This window comes from Scomber japonicus, chromosome 20 (genome assembly GCF_027409825.1).
Source record: "Scomber japonicus isolate fScoJap1 chromosome 20, fScoJap1.pri, whole genome shotgun sequence".
Lineage (NCBI taxonomy): Eukaryota > Metazoa > Chordata > Actinopteri > Scombriformes > Scombridae > Scomber > Scomber japonicus.
Window position 1 is genome coordinate 16,290,027 of NC_070597.1, and position 12,504 is coordinate 16,302,530.

The 12,504-nt window shown below is 37.9% G+C and overlaps 1 protein-coding gene across 1 annotated transcript in view; it reads left to right on the forward strand.

Moving 5' to 3' along the window:
* Positions 1 to 962: 962 nt before the first annotated feature.
* The window catches only part of LOC128381134 (receptor-type tyrosine-protein phosphatase H-like), a 42,807-nt gene continuing 31,265 nt past the window's right edge, over positions 963 to 12,504 (forward strand). Inside the window, exons 1-13 of the mRNA XM_053341084.1 lie at positions 963 to 1,260; positions 2,704 to 2,958; positions 3,427 to 3,600; positions 4,131 to 4,385; positions 4,767 to 5,021; positions 5,267 to 5,390; positions 6,091 to 6,172; positions 6,337 to 6,427; positions 6,529 to 6,605; positions 6,997 to 7,131; positions 7,378 to 7,500; positions 7,752 to 7,912; positions 8,088 to 8,223. Coding sequence (XP_053197059.1) covers positions 963 to 1,260; positions 2,704 to 2,958; positions 3,427 to 3,600; positions 4,131 to 4,385; positions 4,767 to 5,021; positions 5,267 to 5,390; positions 6,091 to 6,172; positions 6,337 to 6,427; positions 6,529 to 6,605; positions 6,997 to 7,131; positions 7,378 to 7,500; positions 7,752 to 7,912; positions 8,088 to 8,223 — 2,166 coding nt within the window. The remainder of the gene's footprint in view (positions 1,261 to 2,703; positions 2,959 to 3,426; positions 3,601 to 4,130; positions 4,386 to 4,766; positions 5,022 to 5,266; positions 5,391 to 6,090; positions 6,173 to 6,336; positions 6,428 to 6,528; positions 6,606 to 6,996; positions 7,132 to 7,377; positions 7,501 to 7,751; positions 7,913 to 8,087; positions 8,224 to 12,504) is intronic.

Genomic DNA, 12,504 nt, shown 5'->3' on the forward strand with positions numbered 1-12,504 from the left:
AAGGCATTATTTGCCAACCTGAAGTGCTGTTTGGTGGCAGCACTGAAAATAGAAACCTGAAGTTCAGCTTGGACCGGCAAAACAAAGGAATTTAACAAGTTTATAGTATGTCTGCAGCTTACTAAAACATTACAATGATGAGGCATTTATCTTTCAAAATCACCTCAGACCACTTGCTGCTGTGTGTCTTCCTGAGTCTACTTTGGGTAAGTTTTTTTTCTCTTTCCACTTTGATAGTGATCAGATAGTGTACCTTTATTCAACAGAAGGTTACCCTAAAATTCTGGAATTTAAATATACATATCAGTGACAGTGGAATATAATTGAGGAGGACCAGAAGGCTTACTGAAAAAGGGGAAACACTTTTCATTAATTAATAAATAATTGCACAATTAAAAAGAGGAATTAAAAAAAGGGATTTAAAAAAGTAACTTTAAAACATTATTTAAAACACCATTTGGGAAATACAATTAATTCCCAAATAAATGACTGAATTTCAAAATCATTTATAAAATGCAGATTTAAAAACAGAAATAAATGAGTGCATTTGCAAAGAGAATTAAGAATACAGCTTTTAATCGGGCATTTAAAAGGGACATTCTGTTTTTTATTTGCATTTCCATTTCCTTGTTGATTTTCCCTTATCCTATTCAAAAATGGATTTGCTGAGTCGTTTTCCCTTTTCATTTCCATTTTCAGTGTCCCTCCTGGTAAAGCAACAAGGAAATGGAAATGCAAATAGAAAACACAATGTCCCTTTTTCATGTCTTCTGTCAATGGTGCAGATTCAATAGGTGAAACACTTTATGAAATTAAACTTCATATATTTGGAATGAGGTCCATCGTGCTGTAACTTAATTATTCTGTTGCTGTTCTGTTTTCAGGGTGCCACTAACTCCACCACAACATCCACACCAGGCACAACGGTGACAGCAACAAGCAAATCAACTCCACAAAAAAACATGAAAATTAAACTCTTCTTTTTAGCTCCTCCTGAAAATGTGCAGAATGTGACGGTGTTGAACCAAACTGAGAGCAGTATAACCCTGAGGTGGAACAAGGTTAATGACATCTCAACATACTCCCTGAAGTATGTTAACAATGGCATTGAGAAGGTGGAATCCATTACTGCAACTCCTGAAGAGCCATCAGTTACACATGCAGTCACTGGTTTGAGTGCTGGGACAAAATATGATTTTTTTCTCCTCACGACACATAATGGAGTCAACAGCACTGGATTTCCTTTTTCTGCAGCCACTGGTAGGTGATGTTTGAGAATACATTTGGAATAATTTGGCCTGTGACATGCAAATCAAAGACAAGCAACTGTACTTAGTTGTACTTCTATTTTCTGATTATACATTCTCTCCCATTTATCAGTTGCACAAAATAAAACTTGCAGTAGCTAATATAGAGACATGGTGATATGTATTCACAAGGATTACTGTCTAATTATATTCTAGCACCTTTTAATGTAAAACAGTTTAAATCAGTGAGACAAAGGGAGACCAATATAAATCTTCTGTGGAGAAAAGTGTAATTTTTAAAAATCATATTTGGTTCAAGTTTCATCTCCACATTCATGTACATCCTAGCTCCTTGTAACGCAGAGACGTTTATGCTAATTGGACAAAATGAGACCAGTATAACAAAATGAATGACATCCTCAACTACATACTTGTGTTCAATGGAAGTGAGATAAATGTCACTGGATTAGATGAAGATAGTTTTTCCTCCTATAAAGCCCCACAACAAGACCAAGGACAGAGCTCTGTAACAATATGCCATTTAAAGTTTCTCATCAATAGATGGGTGCTGCTCACTTAATAGTTTGACTAAGGCTATTAATGTAATTTAATGCAATTTGTTATTTGTTTTCGAAAGTTATACAATACACAATATTTTGTCAGGAGTAAGCTGTCGTTCTTTAAAATCAAATTTTGTTTCAGTTTCTTCTCTATGTCTTTTTACATCCTAGCTCCTCGTAACACAGACGACTTTAAATCAATTGGACGAAATGAGACCAGTATAACTCTGCAGTGGAACAAAGTGGATGACATCCTCAACTATATACTTGGGTTCAATGGAAGTGAGATAAAGGTCACTGCATCACAGGAAGATAAAGAGACATACACTGTACCAGGACTCACAAGTGGGACTAAATATGACTTCCATCTCTTCACTGTGTTTGAAAATGTCAGAAGCAGTGGAGTAAACCTAACTGCAGTCACTGGTAAGATGTGTTTCCTCTTATAAAGCCCCACAACAAGACCAAGGACAGAGATCACTTATTAGTTTTGACTGTGTTTGATAAAATAATAAAATTGAATGAAGCTTTTTTGAAAAGTTACAGAAAACACAAGATTTTGCTGTGTATGTCATGTTATTGTTTTAACCTTTACACACTGTTCATATTCAAGAATTCCACAGTATCCCCTTCATAATTAGTCTCTCTACATAAGTTTGTGTGTAATTTTGTGCATTACCTGCACTAAAACATGTTTAAAAGTTGTAAAATATTTCCATTTTTTTTACATTCAGGGTAAAATTAAAATAAATCGTCAAATTTCTAGTTAAAAAGAAAAGTTTGAATGGTTTTTTCTTTTTATGTACAAAATATGGGTCAAATTAGACCCTGAATAGTATGTAAGGGTTAAATCAAACTTTGTTACAGTTTCTTCTCTATGTCTCTTTACATCCTAGCTCCTCGTAATGCAGACGACTTTAAATCAATTGGACAAAATGAGACCAGTATAACTTTGCAGTGGAACAAAGTGAATGACATCCTCAACTATATACTTGTGTTCAATGGATATGAGATAAAGGTCACTGCATCACAGGAAGATAACGTGACATACACTGTACCAGGACTCACAAGTGGGACTATATATGACTTCAGTCTCTTCACTGTGTTTGAAAATGTCAGAAGCAGTGGAGTAAACCTAACTGCAGTCACTGGTAAGATGTGTTTCCTCTTATAAAGCCCCACAAGACCAAGGACAGACTTCACTTATTATTTTTGACTGTGTTTGATAAAATACTAAAATTGAATGAAGCTTTTTTGAAAAGTTACAGAAAATACAACATTTTGCTGTGTATGTCATGTTATTGTTTTAACCTTTACACACTGTTCATATTCAAGAATTCCACAGTATCGCCTTCATAATTAATCTCTATACATAATTTTGTGTGTAATTTTGTGCATTACCTGCACTAAAACATGTTTATAAAGTTGTAAAATATTTCCATTTTTGTACATTCTGGGTCACATTAAAATAAATTGTCAAATTTCTAGCTAAAAAGAAAAGTTTGAATGTTTTTTTTTCTGTTAATGTACAAAAATGGGTCAAATTAGACCCTGAATAGTATGTAAGCGTTAAATGAAATTTTATTACAGTTTCTTCTCTATCTCTCTTTACATCCTAGCTCCTCGTAACACAGATGACTTTAAATCAATTGGACAAAGTGAGACCAGTATAACTCTGCAGTGGAACAAAGTGAATGACATCCTCAACTATACACTTGTGTTAAATGGACAGGAGATAAAGGTCACTGCATCACAGGAAGATAAAGTGACATACACTGTACAAGGACTCACAAGTGGGACTAAATATGAATTCAGTCTCTTCACTGTGTTTGAAAATGTCAGAAGCAGTGGCGTAAACCTAACTGCAGTCACTGGTAAGATGTGTTTCCTCTTATAAAGCCCTACAACAAGCACTGGGGCAGAGCTCTATAACAATATCTAATTGATACGTTTCTTATACTAAGACCTCAATAATGAACTAGAATAGAATTATCACCTTGACTATGTCAGCAAGAAGTGAAAATGTATTAACTTCATAAATGTAGAATCATGTAAAGCAGAGCTGTTGTATTGGATTGCATTAGATTGCACAGGTGTGCCTAATAATGAGGCCAGTGACTGTATATACACTTTATATACATATGTATATACATATATATATATATATATATATATATATATATATATATATATACATATATATATATATATATATGTATATACACACGTTTAGATATATATGTTTGTGCTTGTACAAACAGTTCTGAATGTTACTCACATTGATACATGTGTGTGTGATGAAAGGCTTTTTTCTCTCCATCAGTTCCTCCAGCAGTGGATGTCGTAACTGTGACTGCACGCTCTGAGACCAGTGTAACTCTGCAGTGGAAGAACACGGATGAAAACTGGAGCTACTTTCTCCAAATCAATGGAGAATATATCACAAAACCAAGTGGATCCCTTGGTGATGTGTCCCTGACAGTCTCATCTCTCAACCCTGGAACAGAGTATCCATACAGTGTGATCACAGTGTTCTCTGAACTCAACAGCACTGCTTTTATTGGCTCCACAGTAACAGGTATATAAAGGTCTTTTCTCTCACATACTCTGTTATTAATATGTTATTGCAGGCTTTTTAGAGAATGTTTGAAGTTTGGACTTACCTTTTAAAATGGACTGTTTACAAAGTAAACCTAGCTGCAGTCACTGGTAAGATGTATTTCCTCTCATAAAGCCCCACAACAAGACCAAGGACAGACTTCTGTAACAATATCTAATTTAAATTTTCTCATCAATAGGTGAGTGCTGTTCACTTAATAGTTTGACTGAGGCTATTAAATTCAATTTATTATTTGTTTTCAAAAGTTATACAATACATAACATTTTGTCAGGTGTAAGTTGTCATTCGTCAACATCAAAATTTGTTTCACTATCTTCTCTATCTCTCTTTACATCCTAGCTCCTCGTAACACAGATGACTTTAAATCAATTGGACAAAATGAGACCAGTATAACTCTGCAGTGGAACAAAGTGAATGACATCCTCAACTATATACTTGTGTTCAATGGACATGAGATAAATGTCACTGCATCAGTGGAAGATAAAGTGACATACACTGTACAAGGACTCACAAGTGGGACTAAATATGACTTCAGTCTCTTCACTGTGTTTGAAAATGTCAGAAGCAGTGGAGTAAACCTAGCTGCAGTCGCTGGTAAGATGTGTTTCCTCTTATAAAGACCCAAAACAAGAACAAGAACAGAGCTCTGTAACAATATCTGATTTCATGTTTGTTATTAACAGATGGATGCTGCTCACTGAATATCACTGCTGTTGATAAAATATCATAATGGAATGACTTATTATTGAACTATACAAAATTATACAAAACTACACTGTGTCCTGCTGGTATATGTTGTGTGTAACTGTAAAGGCATCTTTCCACTTGTTCTCATTCAGCTCCTGCAGATGTAAAAGCTCGATGTGAGAACGTTGCAGCTGGCTACTCTATCCTTATTGTCTTTGATAAACCGAAGGGTTTGTGGACTGAAGTGGAGGTGAATGTGACTGGGAAGACAGAAAAGTATGATAATGAGACACAGAAGATCATAATACCTGGATTCCAACCTGCAAAATCATATGATGTGTCTATAGCTCTACTGTCTGAGAAAGTGATGAGTTGTACACCTTATGTTTTCCAATGCCAGACTGATCCAAGGGGTGAGTCAAGTGAATATATTAGCCTAAATATTCCTGATGTACATTTTAAACAGTAGTCTCACTTTTTACACTACTGTAGTCACCTTAGTGGAAATAAAAGACAATGTGACTGTGATGCTTGGCTGTGTTGAGTATCTTATTACTGTACTGTATGTTACAAAGCATTTAATAAATATTTTTTTCCCTGTAGGAGTCATTGCAGGGTCAGTGATTGCTGTCCTGCTTTTTGGTGTTCTGGTCTTTCTAGTGGTCTTCATTTTGCTTAAAAGACCAGATATTATCAGGTTGGTGCAAACTCACTGACAACACTACTTCACTTATTTTACCAAAATGTGGTCAATCAGACTCAAGCAAGGATTATCTTCTCTTCTTTCCCACAATAGAAAAAAAACATTCATTGAGGGTTCTCGTCAATCTAATAATAGCAAGTAAGTTCAATCTTAATTGCCTCTACATAATGTTAACACCACTGTCAGTTGTAGTAAAGAAGTAGTAGACCTAGATTAATATCAGTCTTTATTCTAAAGCATTCATGTATGGATGTTCTATTTCATTTTTTTCAGAGCTATTTCTGTCGCAAAGTTTCCAGACCATTTCTACCACTTGAGTGCAGATGAGAACAGAGGTTTCAGTGAGGAATATGAGGTACAAATAAAAGCTAATTGTACTTTGTTCTTCCTCTTCTATTCTTTCCTATTTCTGTGCAGTATTGTAATAGTGTGTCTGTACAGTCATGGAACTGTTCAATTTGTTTTCTGTTTAACCTTTGTCTCAATCACATGCTGTGTCATCTGCCAACTTTCCTGTAGAAACTTCTTCCTGTTGGCACGGAGCAGATACGAAAGGTAGCGCTCCTGCCTGAGAACAAGGCCAGAAACCGTTTCAGCAACATTCTGCCATGTAAGCTCGTCCCCTCACTGCTGAACTGTGACAGATCCATTGACTCGTTCTAGCTGCTGTGGTGAATTACAGTTAAACCATCTTCTGCTTTTTCAACCTAGATGACTGGTGTCGAGTGAAGCTAAGTACATCGAATCCCACTGGGGCCTCTGACTACATCAATGCCAGTTACATGCCAGTATGTATTACTTGATAACTGACTATCACTAAATTAAATTCTTTATTTAACTAAAATATACCATCATACAGTAAGAGTTCTTAATCAATATTGACTCAAGCTGTCAAACAAAACGGCAAACAGCTAAAATTGCTGCAGCTGCACATTCATTTGAAGTCTAGCAGTGTTTGTAGTGCTGACTTCATGTGACTTCATGAGCATAAAACTATGTTTTACATCCTGATGAGCATTACAGAATCACAATCAGAATCAGAATAAATTCTCGTGCAACCCCTAAGTGGTGCGACACAAACAACATAACAGACGGTATAAAAATATAATAAATATATATATACAGGAAATATAAAAGCAAGAGAAGGATACAACATTAACTTTGACAATTGCTTCTTAGGGCTACAAGAACAACCGAGAGTACATTGCAGCTCAGGGTCCTCTTCCTGCTACAGTCAGTGATTTCTGGAGGATGATCTGGGAACAAAGAGTGAAAGGTATCGTCATGGTAACCAACTGCACCGAGGGAGGACGGGTGAGTGTCCAGGAAGATTTGGGATGGGGTTATTATCAGATTTTAAAGGATGAGCCAACTTTAAGAAAAACAATGAGCTGTTTTGGATAATTTGCTCTTGTAGCTTATGTGTGTACAATTAACCTGTTTTACTGTGCACAAAGGTTTTTTGCATTTTAAGTGTTTTCAAAGATTCTTCAGTTCCACAAAAATCTGATACTGATCTATGATTGGAATTTGTTGTCTTTGTATGTTTCCATTTCCTAGACTAAGTGTGAACAATACTGGCCCTCGGACAGAGAGACTTGCCTTTATGGAGAGATGCAGGTCACCAACAGATCTGAGCAGCAAGAGTCCAACTGGACTTTGAGGGAATTTACACTGAAATATGTATGTAACAACTCATTTTAAACATTTGAAAGATGTAACTAAATAGGTTGGCTATTAATATATCTCCAAGTGACAAACCAAAACAAAGAGAATGAAAATTGTGACTGTGTCTACTCAGTTTGTTTGAATTTGTGTACATGGGCTTTCAAAGAGGATGATGTTTGTGGTAAATGATGAAGACTTCAAGAATCCTATACCAACCACTATACTGGTTGTACAAACTGACCTATTTATGTGAATCTTCTTCACAGAAGAACACCTCAGAAGAGCGCACTGTGAAACATTTCCACTTTACCGCCTGGCCTGACCACGGAGTCCCACAGGGCAGTGAAGTCCTGATCCAGTTCAGAGAACTGTTCAGACAGCACATAAAGACAGAGGGAACTGGGGAACCCACTGTGGTTCACTGCAGGTACAGAATGAGAACTGGTTTCCACCTGAGCTCCAGTAACCTGTACTTTGGATGAATGTCAGCAGCATACTGCAATTATGATGCACCTGCTTTTAAAATTATACATAAAATATTCTCTTATGACCATTACACCTGGTCACTGACTTCTTACCTTTCACTATTGTCTCTCTGTTAGTGCTGGAGTGGGGAGGACAGGCACTATTATTGCCTTGGATGTGCTGCTTCAGCAGCTGGAGCGAGAGAAAGCAGTGGGCATCAATGCCTTTGTGCACAAGATGACTCTGAATCGACCACACATGGTGCAGACAGAGGTAACACTGTTCATTTAGTTGCTTCAGGCTGAGCTGATCTTCAGGAATCTCGTTTGATATTTAATGACAGCTAGTGATAGAGCATAAACACTGTTACAGTACTCTAGTATACGGAAGTTATGCTTAGATCTCCATGTAGTTGCTCATTTGAATCTCTAAATAAACCTAAAAAAGCTTTTATGCTGCTCCAGTTAAATTTCAACTAGATATATTGATTCCATACATGGAAACATCTACACAGTTACCCACACACACATGTTACTGCAAACAAGGAAGTATTAGCCACAATACAACATGTGTATTAGCTCTATCACTACAAAGAGTTCTGCTTTTCACATGACCAACTTTGGTTTGTTTCTTTGCAGTCCCAGTACGTCTTCCTGCACCAATGCATCATGGACCGTCTGCAGCCACATGAAGAGACTGAAGAAAACTTATATGAGAATGTGGACATGATATATGTCAATGCCATTGAACTCCAAGATTTTCGTTAAACAGCTCAATGTCTGAACTAAATGAGATTAGCTCTTCACTGAAATGTTTATGCACTTAATGAAAAACTCATTCTGAAGCCTTCATGATGTTTTGTATTTTAAAATATCTGTAATGTAAAAGAAAGTTTTAAGACATACATTACCGGTCAAAAGTTGAACACCCCAATTTTTCCAGTTTTTTATTGAAATTCAAGCAGTTCAAGTCCAGTGAATAGTTTGAAATGGTACAAAGGTTAGTGGTGAACTGCTAGAGGTTAAAAAAAAAGGTTACCCAAAACTGAAAATTATACAAAAACAAAAACAAGTCTTACAGAGAAATTGCGAAGAAAGTCAAGGTGTCAGTGAGTACGGTTTCCTCCACCATCAAAAAGCACTCAGAAACTGGGGGGAGGGGGGGGCGGGAGGTCAGAGTCAGAAGACAAGTTGTTCAAGAGTTGAAAGTTTGACAGGTTGAGTTGCTGCAAAAAAGCAATTGCTAAGACGTCAGAATAATAAGAAGAGGCCTGGGCCATGAAACACCACCAATGGACTACAAAGACTGGAAGAAGGTGTTATGGACTGATGAATCAAAATTTAAAATATTCTGTTCATCACGCAGGAGTTTTGTATGCCGTCGAGTAGGTGAAAGGATGGTTCCTCAGTGTGTGACATTAACTGTCAAATATGGAGGAGGAAGCATGATGGTCTGGGGCTGTTTTTCTGTATCCAGGGTCGACTACCACAGAATTCTGCAGCACCATGCAGTATCCTCTGGTATGCACGTAGTTGGTCAGGGGTTAAGATAATGATCCAAAACATAAGTCCAAGCTATGCCAGAACTACCTTAGGAAAAAAGACCAAGATGGTAAGCTTGAAAACAATTTTTCAATAAAAAAAAGGAAAAATTGGGATGTTCTAAAACTTTGACCGGTAGTGTATATTTACAGTTGATATATAAAATCAATTTTATTTAACCAACATTTTTTTCTCTCATTTGCTAAAAGTGTATTATTATTATTATTATTATCCTTTAATGGAATAACACTTCAAATGACTAAATAATATTTTCAAATGACTTTTATTACAATAAGAAATGTAGAGAGAAAATGATTTTCTGTTTGTAGAAGAAATTAAACATTTTTAGTAACAAAACTATAACTGAGTGTGATTTTTACAAAGTCTGTAAAAAAAGGTGAACTGGCAATTCATTATGCATGTTATGCATGTAATCACTCAGGTCTCTCCCATTCCTCCATTACATTAACTTACCAATCATCCAGTACTGTCCATGCAATTCATCCTCCATCTCTCTTCCTTTGAACGACAATTCCCATAAGTCCTGCTGGAATGGCCTGCCCACACAAAACTTTTCAACACTCAGTATGTTGTCGTTGGAGTCACAGATGAATTGGCTCACAACAGACATGTACCCAAGGTGTTGACAATAGACCTTTTTGTCACATGGAGAGGCTCTAATGTTGAAGTGAACAAATGCTGGATGTAAACAGCAGCAAGTATCATGGGAGCACTCTCTTATTCTGTACTGTGGTATTACGCAAAGCTGTGCAGCAATTCCCCCAGTGAACAGGAATGTAAATTAGCAGTGAGGAGGGGAAAAACCTGGATACAGCTATACAACTTTATTGTTTCATCTCCAGCATATTGTAAAGTCTGCATCTCATTATCCCGCTCACAGTATACCAGCGTTCTCTTTAGTTAAGAGACATGTTTGTCAGCTTTTAGATATACAGGACCTCCTCAAGGCTCAAATGTGATATTTCCACATGACTTTCCCAAACAGTATTATGACTTTCCATTCTCTTTCAGTCACTCGCTGTGCTGTCTCTTTTCCTGCAATTCTCCTCTTACTCCTTTCCTTCTTCTATTACTCACAGTATTCCAATCCATATCATCATCAACCCAACCCTGATAATGTTTACCCATTCTTCACTAACGATATGGTTGATTGCACACTGAATACTCCTGGTTTCTCTCAAGCTCCACTGCTCCAGGAATGTCGATAAGGACTAATGAGGTACTAAAAACCTGGATACAGATATAATATAATTCTGCTTGACGGGTGTAATTACAAAGAAGGTACCATGCTATTGGTAAGATGTGACCAGATAATGTGAACAGCTATGGCAAATGGTAAATGGACTGTACTTATATAGCGCCTTTCTAGTCTTTACGACCACTCAAAGTGCTTTATTCACCTATTCAGACGCTGATGGCAGGGGCTACCACGCAGGGTGCCTCTTCATCAGGGGGAATTTAACCATACATTCTCATTTGCACACCGTTGGGGTTAAGTGTCTTGCCCAATGTGGACTAGAGGAGCCAGGAATCGAACTGCCAATCTTCCAATTAGAGGGGACAGCTCTACCTCCTGAGCCACAGCCGCCAGCTTAGGCCATTTCACTAACAAAGCCTACACCAACTAAGATATGATGTGGAAGCAATGGCGCCGGAAGTGGGGGGCCAGGGGGCCATTGGCCCCCCCACTTTTACTCTCCTGCCACATTATTTTTAAGCCAAATCAAAGGTCCACTTTCACTCATACGTTACGTAAAATACAGAGAGTGGCCATAGAGAGAAAGAAAACAGCCTCCAGCAGGCACTCAATTGTGCGCACAGACTCCACAAACCTCCCGCCTTCCTGCCTCACCAGCCCGGTAAAGCCTAGAGTGTCCTCGGCAGGCTCCGGGTAGACTCTCCCTCTGGCTCTAGCACCTAGCAGTAATCCCTACAAAAAAGTGAGCCAAATTCTGTGTCTATCTGGTTCGCAATCAAACAATTTCTAGCGCTGTGTTTTTAAAAGACATAAATCCAAAAGCACTCTCAATGCACTGCACTAATCACAGTTTAAACGTCATACTACAAGAAGCTGCTTCAAAGTGCAACATTGTGCGTGGTGCAGTGCCTTCAGTTTAATTCATGACATACATGAAATAATAAATAACTCACCGAAACGACTTGCCGTCTTTAACACTATCAGTGCCGCATCTAATGTCACACCCACTGGCCTCAAACCGCTCTGCCCCACTCGCTGGACAGCCAGAACCATGGAGCGGCTGCGCACCCAGCTGTCAATGCTTACAGCTGTTTTGCAGGCACACAGGGGTGGATTGGCCATTGGGAGTACCGGGATTTTTCCCGGTGGGCTGATCTGGGCCGATGGCTGCCCGTTTTTTATTTTTTATTTGTTCATTTAGTTTTTGCTGCTCCTTGCCATGGTAACTCTCCCGGCCCAGGGGCAGAGACATGCACCGGCTCACAGTCTGTGAGTGAGGACTGTATCACCATCGGAGCTCTGTGAGTCACAGAGCTCCGATGGTGATACAGTCCTCAGCAGGTGTGAGCCTGCAGCATGGTGTGTATAAACACTCATTAAATGTTCAGAACAGTTACTTAACAGTCTATGAACTTTACTTGACATAATAAATAGGAAACTCTGCATAGTGTGGTGTGTTACAACTAGGCCTAAATCTAGTTATCTAAAGTATTGGAAAACAATCATATTCATATACTATGCTGATTCATTGATGAGTTGATTTTATTAACCACTATTTCATCAAAGGATGTCACATAATAACAAATCTGCAAGCTTACAACTCACATGTTGCAATGTGATGTGGTGTGAGCATGTAGATCTGCTATTTTCACAATTTTTGATCATTTCTACCTATAATGACTTATTGATTGTTCAGTATACCACAGTTAGTAAGGGCTTGTCTGTTTAAATGTACATCAACGTGAGTTGGCACAACTCGGATGCGCGCGGATTGTAGTGGGCCGGTCTGGACCA